At 37.5% G+C, this 18,743-nt stretch overlaps 1 protein-coding gene across 4 annotated transcripts in view; it reads left to right on the forward strand.

The window, feature by feature from the left end:
* LOC135222616 (dynamin-binding protein-like) overlaps window positions 1–18,743 on the forward strand; it is a 334,340-nt gene that overhangs the window by 249,336 nt on the left and 66,261 nt on the right. For all 4 annotated transcript variants that reach the window (XM_064260713.1, XM_064260714.1, XM_064260712.1 and 1 more), the window contains one exon: window positions 5,228–5,410. In XM_064260713.1, the coding sequence (XP_064116783.1) occupies window positions 5,228–5,410 (183 nt within the window). The remainder of the gene's footprint in view (window positions 1–5,227; window positions 5,411–18,743) is intronic.

The raw sequence follows: 18,743 nt of genomic DNA on the forward strand, positions 1-18,743 counted from the left end.
TATTCGCGTTCTCCGGATTCTCGGACTCACACATTCGCGGATTTCTCTTGGGAACGTTTCCCCGCATTATTCACAGAAAATTCGCGCATTCGCGGTATTTTTCTATGAGAAATATCAACAAATTCCTGGGTTTTTTTTTTATCAATTTCATCATAAAATGCACTTTTTGTGATAAAACTATTAAAAAAACCAAGTATGAAAATTTTTAGTGGTTCTCTTGAGTTTTAACTAACAAAATAGGCTGTTTTTAGCATTTTGATAGGGGTTCCAAACATTCGCGGGTTCTAACTATTCACGGGGGATGTCTGGTATGCATCCCCCGCAAATAAGGGGGGACCACTATATTCTCAAACAACCCCACTTTCAGAAGTTTCATCTAGGGTTGTCCGCTCTTGCTCTGACAGGATACAGACTGTCGAGCACCTCATCAGATCAAAAGGTTTTTCTAAAGCAACTTTGATGGCTTTCGCCCAATGTAGACGCCCTTCATCTGAAAAATTATATCAATATAAGTAATCAACCTTCAGAGAGTGGTGTAACAGAACGAAAGTGTCCTCTTCCGAAACCACTGTAAGTCAGATTGCTGACTTCCTTCTTTACTTGACAAAATCTAGGAAGTTTGCGATGTCTACAATCAAAGGCTATAGAGCTATGCTTAGTTCAGTCTTTAAGCATAGATGACTGGATGTCTTCAAACCAAGATTTTATGACCTGATTAAATCTATGGACATCACAATACAAATAAGATATGATACCATTTCTTGGAATTTAGACATGGTATTGAAGTGGATTTCAGGACCTCCTTTCAAACCCATCCAGTCTTCCGCTCTCAGACCATTACGAGAAAATCCATTTTCTTAGTGGCTCTAGCAACAGCAGAGCGGGTTAGTGGAATCCGAGCAATAGATAAAACGGTCAGATTTTCACAGGTAGATGCAGTGTGTTCCTTCTCTTCGGGTTTTCTGGCAAAAAATTACCCAATGAATCTGTGGCTGCTAACATTCACTATTTAGAAGCTGCAGATCAAAAAGACAATCACAGATGCTCTACCTCATGGATACTGATGAGAATAGTATAATAAAGGAGATCAAACCACACTATTTCATCTCCATATCTGCAGGAAGAAGTGTTCCACAAGGCCATTAAGCTATTAATGGCTATTTGCAATAGCCATTAATAGCTTAATGGCCCACTTTCCAACAGGATTATAAGGGTCATTATTTGTGGATGATTTTGCTCTCTACTGTAGTTGGTCTACTGCGGTAGAGGCTTGCAGAAAGATCAAAGTTGCAATTAATGCTGCCACAAAATGGGTGTGAGCACGAGGTTTTAAATTTTCACCCCATAAAACCAAGGCTATTAGGTTCACAAGAACACGGAAGATAGAGGAGGTCCTTACAGTATTTTTAAATGAGAATATTCTACCATACGAGAAGGAAGTAAAGTTTTTGGGGGTCATCTTTGATAAGAAACATACTTTTGGCCCTTATATAAATGACCTATTTAGTAGGTGTCACACTTTGTTGGGGCACAGGCAGGAAAACTATGCTGAGATTATATACCACGCTATGTCTTAGCAAGATAGATTATGCCTGTCAGATATATAGCTCTGCCTGTAAAAGCAATTTAGAGAAGTTAGACATTTTTCATAACCTGGGACTACGCATATGTCCTGGCACCTATAGAAACTTCTCTGTAGCCAGTCTGTATGTGGATTCAGGACTACCTTCCCTTTCAATATGCAGAGAAGAATTAAGTGTTAGGTTCTTAGCAAGGTCAATGACTTGAAATAATAATCCAAACTATAAGTATGTAGGAACTCCGGTAGATCGTGGGGCAAGTAGAACCCACCTGCTTAAGCCACTGGAGGTATGGTGCAAAAATGAAAGCAGGGAAATTGGGTTAGTTTCAGAACCTATAGCACAGGGAACTCATCCCAGGACACCACCTTGGTGCAAGCCCTCCATTAAATTATGTGGTATAAGTGGAGAAAAGAAAGAAAAATTCAATGAAGTACTAAAAACAGAATTTTTAGATCATGCAAGAAAGCACAGAGGCTGTAATATATATTTATAGATGGTGCAAAATCTAATTATGGAGTTGGATGTGCCCCCTTCCTGCTTTGTTTTTACTGCCGAGATTTATGCTGTACTTTAAGTAGTGAAACGTATTATTTAACGTATGGTCATATAATGAAACTTGTAATATATAGTGACTCTGCCAGCAGTTTAATTGTGTTAAAGTTACACATGCCCTCTCATCATTTAGCATGAGAAGTGCAAGACTGGCTGGTCCTGTTGAAATCGCTGAAATGTATCAAAGTGAGGTTCTGTTGGGTACCAGCCCACGTTGGGATTTTAGGTAATGAGAAGGCAGACACAGCAGCTAAAGAAGCCATTGGACTGCAAAATACCACCAAAATTGGCTTTCCACTTGGTGATTTTAAAGAAATATTTCTCTCCATTGTAGATAAATGGCAAAATTGGTGGGACAGATTAGAAAGCAATTTTAAACTGAAGGCTATTAGACCTTATATTAAAAAATGGGAATCATCAAACCAACCTGATCGGAGGACAAGTGTAGTTCTGACCAGATTGCATATGGGCCATACGTACACCACACACAGGTATTTGTTGCAAAGTGGAGAGGAAAGACAGATCCTACAATGCAACTCGTGCAATAGTAAGTTAACTGTGGAACATATCCTTGTTGAATGTCCTCTTTTCGATCAAGTTAGATGATCAACCTGTATACATGGCAGGTCCATTAGGGAGGTATTAGGGGAAAAATGTAGTATAGATAATTTAGTTAAATTTTTAAAGGAAATAAACTATTTTATAAGTTTTAATTATTTGGAGGGTATATTTTAAAAGGAGATTATTTGATCATTTTACTTTTTTTTACATACAGATTTTTTATATATAAAGCACAGTAAACATTACATATAGTATTTTTGAGACTATATTTATTCAACCTTTTTATGAAGATAGTTAGGCCCACTTGACTGTAAGACACTTCCTGGTTGAGTGTCCCAGTCCTGGGGATCATGTGTGTGGTATGTTCTTCTTTCCCGAGGTCCTTGGAAAAGGATTGATGTATGATGCCAGGACATTTTTTGCATTTATTATTGAAGCTGGTCTTCTTTTAAAGCTACAGTAGGTTTTTTTTTTTACACATAATTGATATTTGCAATAATGAACTTTTAATGTATAAGTGCTGAATGGCCTAAGCTGCCCCAGTGCTTGGCTTCTGAGCCAAAAAACCATAATTCAATTCAATTCAATTGACAAATTACTCCAGCATTCGTTTAGGGTCTGCTTTTTCATGTCCTTCAGCGACCGGTCGATGATGGACAGACATGTGGCAATCGGGAATTTACACCAACATTCCTTCAGCTTAAATTCACTGTCACAGTCCATTGCCCTTGTAACTAAGATCGAGAGAGTGGCCACCAGCATTGCCTTATGATTACCAAGACCTTGAACTCCATGCCTAAGTCGCTCAGGTATTGCCTAACTTGAGGAATGAAGCTTTGATGGAACCAGCACGCCTTAAGTACTTTGGAGATCCAGGCCTTGGGAGTGTGCATCCAGAACATAGGCAGCAAATTCTTGTTCTTATTTTTGAGTGCCCTGTGATTTGCAGCCTTGTAAATGAGGCCTGGTTTCAGCATAAAGCCAGCTGCGTTCCCACATAACAGTAGGATAACCCTGTCCCTCTGTGCCTTGAATCTAGAGGCTATAGTTTCGTCCTTCGTAAGTATGTCCGAGAAGGCATCTTTCTCCAGAACAGGCCAGTTTTGTCCATATTGAACACCTGTTCCTGACGGTATCCATTTTATGAAGAATCTGCTTGAAGATCTTGGGATATTTTACTGCCGCCTCTTTATCTGCTGATGCTGCTTCCCCATTGTGTAAATAAAATCAACAGGTTGCGTTCGATATTTTCACTTGATTTCATCAGAATACTACGAGCTTTACATATTTATCGTGAATCAAAGTGAAACAGTAAAATGTGATCTTTTATGCCAAATAGTTTTGATTAAAACATATTTCTCTCAAATTTTGGTTATAGTTTAGTTTGATGATACTATACCGAAGTTTGCGGGAGTTTCATCCACGTTGCCAATGCACGATAATAGTCGTTAGCAGATGAACAGTCTTTCCTGAGTTTTAGCTACAACTTGCAGCTTAAATTTAGCATTATATGCCCTTGCCGATCTTTTCTCCATGGCGAATAAGGGTATAGTAATGTAAAAATATATCAGTCCTATTCTACTTAACATAACTACGGTAATTCTTTAATATTGTACGGTGGTTGAAATGGAAGCAAACTGCTGTTGTTATCGGATTCAGTTTACATAGCAAATCAGCTGTTTCTGGCTGTATGCGTTTACACACCCAGTAATACAATATTTCTTTTTCAATATACGTACAATTTCTTCAGTCAAAGAGTAAATAATAAACATTAAAAAGATCGAGTAACAGTAAAAAAAATTTTAAAAAGCATTCAGCACTTCCAGTGAACCATTTCTGGGGATGTTTGTGTATTTGTGACTCCAACACCAACAACTCATCGTCTTTACGGGCAGATCTGATAATCTTAAAATCATTTATGTCCAAGCGGGCACCACAAATCTGAGAATTTCTGAAAACTGGATAATCCGGGATTGGACAATCTCCACCCTGGTGTTTGAGTCACTTTTCATAAAAACTAATGTACCAACACTAAACACCCAATTGTCATCCACACAACTGTTCATAGTATAATTGCCCGTTTTTTTACTCTCCATTTTTGCTTTGGGTATCTTTCATGTTTATTTTCTCCCTTTTTTTGTTGTCACTTTTTAATTTAACTCTTGCCTTGGTAGGTGTTCCTTTCAAGTTCTTATTTTAATTTTTGTATTAGTAAATGTCAAAATATTTTTTTTTTCAATTTTTGATTTGGATAAGTGATGTTCTAGTATTTATAGTCTGTAATTTTCCAGCCTTGAGGATGCATCATATGATGTGAAACGTTGGCATTATAAACTTGATACTTGTGAAAGACATGCCTTCACCTCTTCAATGTGGATAGTTTATAATATATATAGCTCTGTAATTACTTGGTAAGTGTATATAAAACTTTATTTTATCTTAAAATGTCATTTTTTATGTATAGATCATATTTTTAAGTACACAGAAATAAGGCACATAAATAACCTTCACTCACCTTTAAATCTTTGTAGTTAGAAGAGGAGCTCTCCCAAGCCAAAGGAACTTATGAAGCTCTTAACACCCAATTAATGATGGAATTACCAGTACTCACAATTGCTGGCACAGATATGCTCACTCTGTCAACTCGTTCATTAGTAGCAGCAAGGATGTATTTACAAGGACATTTAGCTAAGCTTTATCTCCAACTTGCTCAGGTATGTACTTTCAAGTATTTGTTTTATGGAGGATGGTAGAAATTAATTAGATGCAAGATGATATAAAACTTGATAATTTACTGAAGCACTGTATCAAAATTATCATAAGTGATTCATTGTTGCAAAGGATGCTTTACTTCTGTAACCTGTCTTTTAGAAGTGTAGGCACAGTTGGTATAAATTATATTTTTATTTTCCTGTAATTCACAGGACTTCTTATACCTAGTATTATCGTTTTATCTTTAACATTTCTATATTCATTTTCAAGTGTATCCTACTTGGATGCCATTGACATACTTATGTCATCCTGTGTATGGGAACAGGTTAGCCAGTAGTATTTTCTCCACATATGAAAAAAGGGTGATAGATGTTCATTTGAACCATGCATTTTTGTCTTTTACGTGATGAAGAAATTTACCTGTATGAACAAGATTTGTTGCAGGACTAATGAATGTTGAGCTTCTAATGGATTGTAGTGTTCAAAGTTTCCTTGCTGATGTAATAATTGATATACAGTCATCATCCAGATTTCAATCCTTTGCATTTTGATGATGTACACAAATGTAAAAAAATAAATAAATAAATAAGATTGTGCAAACCATCAGATAAAATTATCATTTTTGGCAGGTGTTCCTGATTTTTTGTTATACTTATGCAACATGCATGTTTATTTGTTTTGTATAGCATTAGATTTATTCTTTAATTACATCCTTTATTTTTTCCTAAGAGAGGGAGAGAGGATATGTTTTTATGCATATGTAATACGTATGTCTTTATTTGTCTTGCGTAGTAGTTCCTCGTTGGACGAGTGGATTTCACGCTCGGCTTCCAATCCGGTGGTCTGAATTTCAATTCTTTGCTCGGCCAACGTGAAACCAGAGGAATTTATTTCTGGTGACAAAAATTCATTTCTCGGTATAATGTGGTTTGGATCCCACAATAAGCCATAGGTCCTGTTGCTAGGTAACCAAATGGTTCCAGCCATGTAAAAATATCTAATCCTTTTACAGTCCTTCGGGCCAGCCCTAGGAGAGCTGTTAATCAGCTCAGTGGTCTGATAAAAGAGAAATTTTACAGATAAAGTGACGCTACTTTGTTATTAATTTATCATGATTTTGTAGATGTACGTAATTAGCACTTTTGCATTGCAGTAAGCAGGTAATTTATCAGGGTGTGCTATATATAGATAATAAATGGTTATTAATTTATCGTATTTTTGTAGGTGAACATAATTAGCACTTTTGCATTGCAGTAAGCAGGTAATTTATCAGGTGTAAATAATATACATATATATATAAATAATAATATAGATAATAAATGAAGACTATCACAAATAGTTCAAGTGCAAAATTTGTCCATGTCTTATAAATTACAGTACTCTTTATTTCACCTTTTTTATGCCATTGTATAAAGCAATAATTCAGCTGCCAAATTAAATAAGATTGAGCAGTCTACCTTGAAAATTGTTGGAGGTATGCAACTTTGAGGAAAAAAGGTATGCTGTACAGAGTTTTTTAACTTGCCGTTTTTGTAACTTACTTTTTCTACAGAAAATGTGACATTACTTTGTCATTCATTTTTCTTGTTTTACCAGGTAATTTTTATGGGTGTGCTATGGATAAAAAACAGAGACTTCTATCTCAAATGTTTTTTTATATTGCTATTTTTGCAGAGAAAGTGCAAAAATTTCTATTCATTATTCCACCTACTTAGCGTTATTTTGGGGGCATTTTTATGCTATTGCATATGAAAGTAATTTAGCTGGCAAATGAAACAAAATCAAATTGTCTACCTTGAAAATTTTGAAGCTGCATGTCTTTGAACAAATTAAGGTATACATACAAATTTTTAGGCTTACTGCTCGAATCACTACCATTTCCCTCAGATGTAATTGTTCATAAGGGTCATGAGCATAAGTTTAAAATTATCTACAGTTTTTAGACAAATTGGTCTCCTCTTCAGGTGATTTCAGTTTAATGAAATAAAAGAAGGAAAGTTATATATGTTCAGAGAAGAGAAAAAAAGTAATTACCATCTTCAGTCATTACCAAACTGCTGCTCTAAAAATGAACTGACAATCTTCTTAAGGTTAGTTGCTTGAATTACATAATAGGATAACAAACTGGTAAAATTTTAGATTGGGAGTCCATCAGTTCCCTCTTACACGTCTACAGGTGATGTAGGTGCTTAAATTGTGGGAGGTAGAATTTTTCCAGCTTGGGAGGATAAGATTGCCTCTACCTCATATTGCACCCCCAACTTCTCTCATGTTGTTGGGTGGCAAAATAATTGATGCCCATTTCAAAGGAGTCTGGTGGTTTGCTGTGAGTCTTTCGAGTAATTCCTGTAATACTTTGCTCACTTCCCAGATCAGTGAAAGATTACTGTTTGTTTCCACAATTTGTTCAGAGAGAAACATTGCTCTGTGGAAGGTATTTGCTACCATATTGTTCACTGCAGGCAGGCTTAGAGCAGCAGGCCCTTTTAGAAGCAGAATATTAGGGTCATTGGGTCAGATTTTCACCAAGCAGGTCCTTAGCCACTTAGTGATGTATGATATATTTCTGGAGAGAGGATAAGCTCTTCGCCTCTTCACAGGGAATGAAATGTGCTATCAGGTCTTTGCATACTGTATGTTCAACGTTAATTTCCTCATCATAGGAGGTTGCACTGACAGATTGCATAACAGACTCTATATTGGAATGGTACAATTATTACTGTATAAAGTGAAGGCAATTGTTTAAGGTACAAAATTTGAGGAAGGCAGAGATATCTTAGCTGCCAGGGTCACTGGCATGATGGAAGTTGAGTGGATGACATTTTTGTGGTCAAGGGCAGGGCAAGCACAGTACATACTAACATAAATTCAGTGTTTTTTTACCCATTTCCCAGGGCCAAAGGCTTCAAGAAGTTGTAACTTGAAAGATTTTGAAGGCACTGGTTGGAGGAGAATGCAGATCAATATATCTGCTTACGTTCTGGGTATTTCGTAGAGACACTTAACACATTCCTCCTATGAGAGGTATAAGGAGTAGTAAGGGCGAAAACTCAACAACTTTTAGTTTCCGTAAAAGAAAACTTGAAATTGCTATTTCTGTCTGCACTTTTGCTGTTCACCCTCATATCTTAAACTGAGGCTAGAGGGCTGCATATTGGTATGTTAATAACTGTGCAATCATTAAACATACCAAATTGCAGCCTCCTCGCATCAGTAGTTTTCAATTTGGTTTAATGTTAAAGTTAGCCATAATCATGCGTCTAGCAACTATACAGGACAGGCCACCACTTGGTCGTAGTTAAAGTTTCATGGGACGTGGCTTACACAGCATTATACCTAGACCACCAAAAGATCTGTTTTTGTTGGCCTTGATTATACAGTGTACAGAAAACTCAATTTCTTTGGCTAATTCTTTACTTGTTTATAAATGTTCTTAAAATGAACTGGCTTTGGTCAGTAGTCATTAAGAAATTCCATATTTACTAAAGTTTAAATACAGGATGTTTTACATAGGCACAGTTTCCATGATGGGTAAAAATGATTAAAACAAATGAAACATGCTGTATACTTGTGAATCATTTGATCTCATGTATCATGTGACCCTTAGAATATTATCCCATGAACATGATGTGAGTTGCATTTTTGGTAGCTCAGATAATGTTTTGCTAATTTCTCTCCTCGGTTATCCCATCTTCTTCTGGCGGGATCACAAGCAAAGCAAAGCAAAGCAAACAAGATTTCTCCACATTTACGTTAGTCTGTCCAGCTACCAAATTTTCCCCCTGCCACACTTTCCTCTTTACGTTACTAATTACTAACAAGACTATTGGTTCAATGAGATAAAACACAAAAACTCTCAAGAACCATGTGCTGAATGGCCTTTGCTGCCCCAGTGCTTGGTGTTACACCTAAACTTTATAAAAACCAACCAACCAACCATGTACTCACCAACTCTTGACACAATCAGGGCGAGATGCTGCTCTGTCCACTTGATACAGTTGCTGAGACACAAACTCATCCACTAGCACCCAGCACCAGACCAACAAAACGTGAAATACCAGTACACACACACAAAAAAAAGCACCAATACCACGCAACAACTCAAATACAACAGGTCAAATCACTACACAAACAAACACCAAGATTTTTCAACAACTCAAAAAACACAACAAATCACTAACACAAACACCAATCAACATCAAGATTTCTCAACAACTCAAAAAACATCAAACACAACAGACACTCACCAGCTCAACAACCATCAGTGGGACACAAGCACAACAAACTCAATTACTCAGTATCAAAACAATAAAAAACATGCTATGACAACTGACCACCAGTAACTGCCTTCAGATACTGACTCGACTGACTGCTTGTCACTTGCTCCAATAGCTGACTGACTCAGACTCCCTCACTCAAGGCTCGGCGACCGAGCCAGCAGACTAACCCAAAACTCTTGCCAAACAAGTGGTCCACTCATTAGTTACCCATTCACCTCTCTCTCTCTCTCTCTCTCTCTCTCTCTCTCTCTCTCTCTCTCTCTCTCTCTCTCTCTCTCTCTCTAAATGGAAAACCACTGGCACAAACCTTCCCCATACTGTCTTAACACCAACAATAAACATGAAAAACGATATAGTAAATACACAAAACATCCAAACTCTTCCTATTGCCTCCAACGAACACAAACAACCTGACAAGACAACAACCAGCCACTGTCTCTCTCTCTCTCTCTCTCTCTCTCTCTCTCTCTCTCTCTCTCTCTCTCTCTCTCTCTCTCTCTCTCTCTCTCTCTCTCTCTCTCTCTCTCTCTCTCTTACAACAAACCTTGAGAATGTCAAATGCAACCACTACATCAGTCCTTCATATTGTGACATAAAGTAAAAAAATAAAAATACTCTTTGCATACTTAGTGGAATAGGTAATAACTTCAAAATAATAAGGAAAAGTGCAAATGGTGATACAAACATGAAATTGGGAACAACAATTTTTCTTGACCTTCTGTGTCATCATCAATCTGTGGCCACACAAAATTTTGCCATTTTCCAATATGGCCAGCAGGTTTTCAAAATGGCCTCTGTTGGACATCTGAATATTGATATTGACGTTTAATTGGTTCGAATTCCTCAGTCACTCCCGATTTATGTTAAAATATTGAAAGTAAGACTTTACATACTTAGGCACAACATAATTTTGCATCATAGAAATACAGGCGGCCCACGGTTAACGACGCAATCGCTTAGCGGCGAATCAGTTTTACTGCTATCATAAAAATATTCCTGAAAAAAGTAAGGCATTTTAAGGTATTTTTATGGCACAATTTTCGGTCAACAGCGGCGCTAGCGTCGTTATGTCTAACGAGCTCATACATTTGTAGAAATGCCGTTCAGACCATAAAGGTTATGCAAATGATATTAACAAATTTTATGGAGAGTTATTACATAGGTATTAGGGTAAAAGTGCAAATTTAGCTGGGGATGTGTCGATTTGTAGATGTTCATGTTTTATGTTTAAAAGTGTATGAAAATGTATTACATATAGGGTATTTTTATTTCTGCACAGAAATATGATAGAAAGGTAGCTTTTGAAATTGCCCTTCACGTTATCAAAGAGGATGTTTTTTCATGTTCTTTCTTGTGAGCCGCTGCCTGCCGCTCTTCTGAAAATATCAAGTTTAAAAAAGTGCAAATTTAGCGATCGATGTGTCGATATTATAAATGTTCATGCTTATATGGTTAAAATGTGTATGAAGATGTATTACGAATAGGGTATTTTTATTTCTGCGCAGAAATATGATACAAAGGCAGCTTTTGAAACTGCCCTTCACGTTATCAAATACGATGTTTTTTCATGTTCATTCTTGTAAGCCACCGCCTGCCGCTCTTCCGAAAATATAGTTTAAAAGAGTGCAAATTTAACGATCGATGTGTTGATTTTATAAATGTTCATGCTTGTAAGTTTAAAATGTGTATGAAAATATATTATGTATAGGGTATTTTTATTTTTGTACATAAATATCATATAAATTAAGGCAGCTTTGTAACTACCCTCCATGTTGTCAGAGGAGTTTTTTTTCATGTTCGTTCTTGTCCGCCAGTGTTCCGAAAAATGCATGGTGTTATTTTATTAATTATGCATCTCTTCCATAAATCTTTTTAAAAGTCATACTTTACTTCACTGTATTCAGTACAATAATATCGTATGTATCCTCATATTATTGTATTATAAAATACTACGGTAGATCTAAGCCAGTATTCAGCGGAGCGGCCAGTGTTTTGGTTTGAAATCAGCTGATGGCGAATACAAGTTTGTTTTGCTGTATTTAACGCAATTCTGAGCGAATTTTCTTGACTTATATGAGACAAAGTTACTTTTCCTTATACAAACATGTTTTTAGGTGGAATATTAATTGAATAGGTCTCGTTGTGATTGTGAACGAATTTTTTTTTTTTCGTTAACAGACTTACGTTGACAGCATGTTTATTGCTTAAAAAATTATGTGATTCCATTCGCAATTTTCCTTTATATCATCATAATACAAACTTTGTTATTTATCTTATATCGGCGTGAAAACCAACAGTGAAATGTGTTCTCTCAAGCACAGTAGTTTTGATTAAAATGATTTTATCTCAATCTTATCTATGGTTGTGTTTGATGGCATACATTTACTGGAGTTTTATCCTCGTAGCTTGAACAGTTTTCTCAGCTTCAGTTATAACTAGGTTAAGATTTAACAGTATATTTCCCGATTGATCTTTGATTAGCTATAGCAAATAGTTATTACTTAAGATATCTCAGTTCTATTCTACACAACGTCATATAACAACTATGGTAATAGTGTACTATAGTACGATGATTGAAATACAAGCCAAATGGATGTTATCCAATTTGGTTTGTGCTTAAAAAGAAAAAGTAGTTTCTAGTTCGGTTGTTCATGGCTGTACATGTTTAACGCAACGAGTATAACGTTAAAACCATACTGTTTAATCATTCTCTTTTGCTGTTTTTGTTTTGAACTTATGTAACTAGAAGATGGGATAAAGTTAGGCTATTGTATATTTTTTGGTCTCTTTGTAAAATCTGATTATTGTAAGAACGAATTATCGTAACTTGAGCACTACAGCTACCTGTAATAGTGTACTATAGTACGATGATTGAAATACAAGCCAAATGGATGTTATCCAATTTGGTTGTACTTAAAAAGAAAAAGTAGTTTCTCGTTCGGTTGTTCATGGCTGTACATGTTTACGCAAACGAGTAATAACGTTAAAACCATACTTTAATCATTCTCTTTTGCTGTTTTTGAACTTATGTAACTAGAAGATGGGATAAAGTTAGGCTATTGTATATTTTGGTCTCTTGTAAAATCTGATTATTGTAAGACGAATTATCGTAACTTGAGCACTACAGCTACCTGTATACTGTATAAAACCTTATTACGTACATCTTTACATACTCTAGACACCCAAAGGATGAAAACTAGGTTTTTTTCACTTTACAGTATTATAATACAGCGGTCCCCCCGTATTCGCGGGGGATGCGTACCGGAGTACCACCCCTGTGAATAGTTAGAACCTGCAAATGTTGGAAACCCTATGAAAATGCTAAAAACAGCCTATTTTGTTAGTTAAAACTAAAAAAGAAACCACTAAAAATGTTCATACTTGGTTTTTTTAATAGTTTTATCACAAAAAGTGCATTTTATGATGAAATTCATCAAAAAAACCAGGAATTTGTGGATATTTATCATAGAAAAATACCGCCAATGCACGAATTTTCTGCAAATAATGCTGGGAAACGTTCTACCAGAGAAATGCGCGAATGTCGTTGTGACGTACTAGTAATGTACTGTACAGTTACTACTGTACAGTAAATTCTTTAGTACTTTACTGCATAAATATAATTTTACTTGTTGTGCCATTGCACGATTATGGCGCCGTTTGATTGGTCTAGGGCACTGTTAAATGGTGTAGAATTTCAAAAGAAGGTGCTGTGCGGCGGCCATAAGCTTTAAAATCGCTTAGTGTTGAAAATCATTTGGGAGCCGCCTGTATCCAAAATGGCTGTCACTATATCAAAAATGTCTGCCAATAAAGGCCAAAATTGGTAAAAGGTCAGGTAATACATGGATTTGGGTTAATTCAACTTTGATCAGTTTATTTGTTGTAGGTTAGAAATCAATTAAGCCCGACTTGATTCACTTTCATCCTCATTTTAAAAAAATTGGTAATTAACAAAATGTAACAGTGTAATAATGTAGTGTCAGTGCACTACCAGGGCACATTGGTTGACACTATATAGCTGTGAGACTCAGTATGGGTTTCATTGCTGTAGTAATGGTCAGTATTTGTCATTAGTTTCCCAAATGTTGTTTAGCAGCCCCAGTTCAAAGTTAAACAGCCATACCTGCATTGACAGGATGTGCCAGCGTAGGAGAGCTGAGCGAAGGAAGATGGGGCTTTAGTCTTCCAGAAGGTGTAAGCTATAGATCACATGGGAAATAAATAGCATTGGATAATTGATCAGAACTGGGGTAGGATTATGACATATCTGAGCTAGTTGTATTCCGTATCTGAAAGTTCATATGTGTTGTATAGGTGGTAGAAGGATAAACCCTTGGCCTATAGAACAAAAGCAATGATAGCATAATCTTTGAAGTTGACATCTTTCCTGAAGGGAGATAGTATGGCTGAGTGAAAACTTGTTGCTTGTGACAAGCGGACACACGTGAAAGACTAGTCTATGCATCAGGTGCTGGCTATGTTACCTTGCTACAAACATTAATGAATTTCATAAGATAATGCAATACCTATACCATTTCATCCACCCCAAAAGACTTGATGAGGATGATGGAATTCTGAAATCCTTTAAAAATAAAAAAAAGCTACTTATGTGAATCATGTATGCTAAAGTTCAAAACCACAAGACTAGAAAGGAAAAGAAAGTCATTGTGTAAGACAAAAGAAGATGATGCCTCATTAGCAAAATTCACACATAGTAGCTAGAAGACAGGTAAAGAAGATGCAGAGGAATCTAAAACTGAGAAAGAAGGAATCTGCTTTGTTTGTGACAAACCAGGATCAATCAAAGATATACGATTGACCATGACATATGCTTTACACAAAAAGCTGCAACAATGTGCCATGAACCTACTAGATGAGAAACTTCTGGCCAAGCTCAGTGCTGGAGATATTGTTTCCCAGGACCATACATATCACCCATCTTGTCTGACAGGTGTGTACAAGGAAAGAGCCTGACTAACTTCCCAGAAAATTGGAGATGATTATGTGCAGTACAGACAACAGGCATGTGCCCATGCTTTTGCTGAACTTGAGATGTACATAAGAGAGAAGCAGTTGGCTACAGATGGGTGCTGCTATTGTATGGTGGTAGAAGTTTATGATTTGTACAAAGAAAGATGGAACAGCTGAATATTGATGCTTCCTTTGTGCATCAAACACGATTGAAAGAACAGATACTTGCCTGTATCCCAGAAACTGGAGGTCTTCAAAAAGGGAAGAGAGATTTGGCCTGCCTACAAGGGGGAAGTGGAGAAGAACCCTAACCACGGCATGTGACTACGATGCACTAATTGTTGCCAAAGCAGCCAAGATATTGAGGAAGCAGATGCTTGAACTTGAGAAAGAATTTGATGGAACCTTAACAGCAGACACTGGAAGCGAGTCTGCACCACCAAGTTTGTTGGAATTTGTAAGTGTGCTGCAGAACAGTGGTGATATAAAATCCTAACTTACATATGGAACATCATCTACTGGTCTAGCTATAGCACAATTTGTGCACTTCAACTGTCGGAGGACTCCAGCATCTTCAGCATTTACCAGACATTCCAAGTCAAAAGAACCTCCATTTCCAATATACCTTGGTCTCCTTGTCTCTGCAAAAACCAGAAAGCATCAATTAATTGTGACATTTCATCAACATGGAACCAGCAGCAGCTACAATAGGGTTCTGGAATTGAATAAAGGTTGGGAGAAGCAGTTTGTAGCAAGGGTTGTGGAGAAAGAAGTAGTTTGTCCCACTACACTAAGAAAAGGGCTCTTTACAACTTGTGCTGTTGACAGTCTCGACCATAAACCAAGTCCCACAACAACACAAGCATCCTTCCATAGGACAGGTATATCTTTGTTTCAGCATCTGAGCACGGATGGAAATGGTGAGGACAGAAATTTTGGTTAAATCATCCAAGTGGAACAAAGTAAAAAAAAAAAAAAAAAGTACCTTCTCTTTCTGAATATTATACAGATGTACTCCCCGCTCACTTTAAACATGAGAATTCCCTCTCTTCATCCAGTGGAGGTGCAGGAAACCAAAAAATTGTGCATTCTAGGCATATTTCTCTTGAGTATGAATGGCTTGAGAAAGTCGGTCTGTCAGACAGGAGTGAAAATGCTGTGGCTATATCCTGGACAGCCCATCTTGCTTCTAGAAGCAACAGGCCCCGTTTGAAAAAAGCTTGTCATTAATGTTGCCTCTTTTTCAGTTGCAGTGATGAAACATGTCATGGATATTGCAAGAGAAACCACACAATTTCTCAGTACTGGCCAAACCCCAGTTTTAGCAGTTGGTCAGCCACTATTTGCCATTGCAAGGCAGATCCAATGGTACAGTGGGCCCGCCATATTCGCGTTCTCCGGATTTGCAGACTCATAGATTCGTGGATTTCTCTCTGGACCATATCTACCCATTATTTGCGGGAAATTTGCTTATTCGAAGTATTTTTCTATGAGAAATATCCACAAATTCCGGCTTTTTTTAATCAATTCCATCATAAAATGCACTTTTTCTGCTAAAACTGTGAAAGAAACTAGGTATAAATATTTTGGTGGGTTTTTCTTGAGTTGCAACTAACAAAATAGGCCGTTCTCAGTATTTTTATAGGGGCTCTAAACCTACTTTGCAGATTCCTAACTATTTGGGCGTGGCGGGGTCTGGTACACATCTCCTGCAAATAGTGGGGGGGGGGGGGGGGGGGGACCACTGTAATGGCCATTGCAGTATGGTGATATGGTTATCGTGTTTGGAGGACTGCATTTAGAAATGGCAGCATTCAAAATTGGTGATCTCTTGAAAGGCAGTGGTTGGACTGGTGCTCTTGCAGAAGCAGAAATAGCTACTCCTGGAACAGCAGATTTGTTCATCTCTACTTCACATCTGATGAAGATATGTTTAGCAAACCAGGTGACAACTTGCAGTTTATATCAGCTGCTCAAAGCCGCCTGTATGGCATACATCCAGGAAGCAGAAAAAAGTGAGCCAAGTTGTGAAAGCTGGATCAGAAAATGAGAGTCAGTGTCTCCACAATTCTACTTTTTGGAATCTTGTGCTTCAACTAGAACTTCTAGTTTGTTTTCATCAAGCATTATCGGGAGTCTAATTTCAAATTGTGCAAAGACAAGCTGCAGGAACTCATTCCTTTCTTCTTTGCTCTTGACCATGTACATTATACCAGATGGTTTTAGATTCATTTGAGAAATATGGAGGCTCTCGAAAATGACATTTATTAAATTTACAAAAGAAATTTTCACTGACCATAAAATCACTCGGCCTTTTTCCTCAATGGCTGTAGACCAAACGCACGAGCAGAATTAATGCCTCATGTGAAAGGAGATGGGAGAGCCATCGGCCTGTTTAAAGATGCAGATGCTCTCAGAAGGTGGACAGTGGCTGGTCCTGAAGTAAGCTGCCTGATTGATGAATTGGAGACAGCAAGTGATGCTGATCCAAAATCTGAGGGTAAGCATCATGATGAAACCGAAACTGTGCAGAAAAAGTTTATTGAAATAGTTGAGAATCTAACAAAAGTAATCAAAGAAATGGGCAACCTTTTTGAGGAAGATTCAGTGGATCTGATTGTGCTAGATAGTCACAAAATTATGGATAGCAAAGTTGGTGAATCCTTGAGGCCTATGAAAAGCCTTGGACAAACACAATTCACAAACTTTACTGAGAGACTCAAGACACCCAGCAAATTCTGTGAGCCAGTACACAAGAACAAAGTTTTATTGTTCAGTTGCAAGATGTCTGCTACAGAGTCCAAGGGCAAACAGTCACTGCAAACCATAAAAGAAGACCGTAATCTATTCTCATGCCTTTTCATATCATGCCAGAACAGACAGTGTGACTTAAATGAACTCTTTCAGTATGAAAATCAAAATTGCCCACCATCACTGGCACAGAATGGGCAGATGCATCAGGGTGCCAAGTCATAGCTGCTGCCTCTACTAGAACAGCTGGCATCAGACATCCATGACAAGGAGCCCACCACTGATGTTATCATAATGGATGGTGCAGCTCTTGTAAATGCTCTGAGACCAACCAGGAGGTCTCTAATTTGAGTCTTATGCATAAGGTGAAGTCCCGTCCATGGTTCCGAAGCACATATAAAAGTGCAAACAAGCACACTTTGTATTTGAATTTTATAGGACAGACAGTATGAAAGCACGAACAAGATAAACAGGAGGCACAGGAGTTTGCTGTAAAGGGATTAGCACTGCAAAAACTCCTGGCACTTGGGCCAGCTTCCTCAGGAATGACCAGAACAAAACTGAACTATTTACATATTTGGCAGACAATCGTTTCACCTCAAGCAGATGATACAACAGGACACTGCTGACCTACAAGGCTTCACTTACACAGAGGCAGATACTAGTGTCCTTTTGCATGCTGCATATGCTGCAAATCATGAAGAAATCTCAAGTGCAATCATATGTAGTTCAGACACTGATGTTGTCATCATAGCAGTATCTAGCATGGATAAGAGTTGTTTGAACAAACTATGGATTAAATTCGGAAGAGGAAAAGACATGACATTGCAGCAGCCATGGTACCAAAAGCCTCAGCCCTTCCCTTTTTCCCTGCATTTAGTGAGTGAACAGTTTCTGCCTTTCACGGAGAGGGGAAGAAGTGTGGCTATAAGGAGTGGCATAGCAGGTGGAATTTCTACAAGTCTGAACTTAGCTGCACAGCTCTCTGCAGCTGTGCTTGCTGAAACTGATTGATACATGGAACAGATTGGTATCTATCAAGGGATATATATATTTGTTTTTGGTGGTCGTTTTAGGAATATGGTGGCCATACTGGAAGGATGGGTTCACTTTATCTCCTAATGACAGTAGGAATGCCAAAATATAGATTCACAATCATTATATGGACAGTATGCAACTCTTGAAAATATTTGAAATAGTATAGAGCAAATTTGCTGCCATTTTAGAAAAGTGTCAGCCATCTTGGAAATAACCATATATTGAGGTGGCTGGAGGTTGATTTTGATTTATGGGCACAAAAAGAGTTGTGCCAAATCTGCTGCTTGTATCACCA

The sequence above is a fragment of the Macrobrachium nipponense genome, chromosome 8, assembly GCF_015104395.2.
Source record: "Macrobrachium nipponense isolate FS-2020 chromosome 8, ASM1510439v2, whole genome shotgun sequence".
Taxonomy (NCBI): Eukaryota; Metazoa; Arthropoda; class Malacostraca; order Decapoda; family Palaemonidae; genus Macrobrachium; species Macrobrachium nipponense.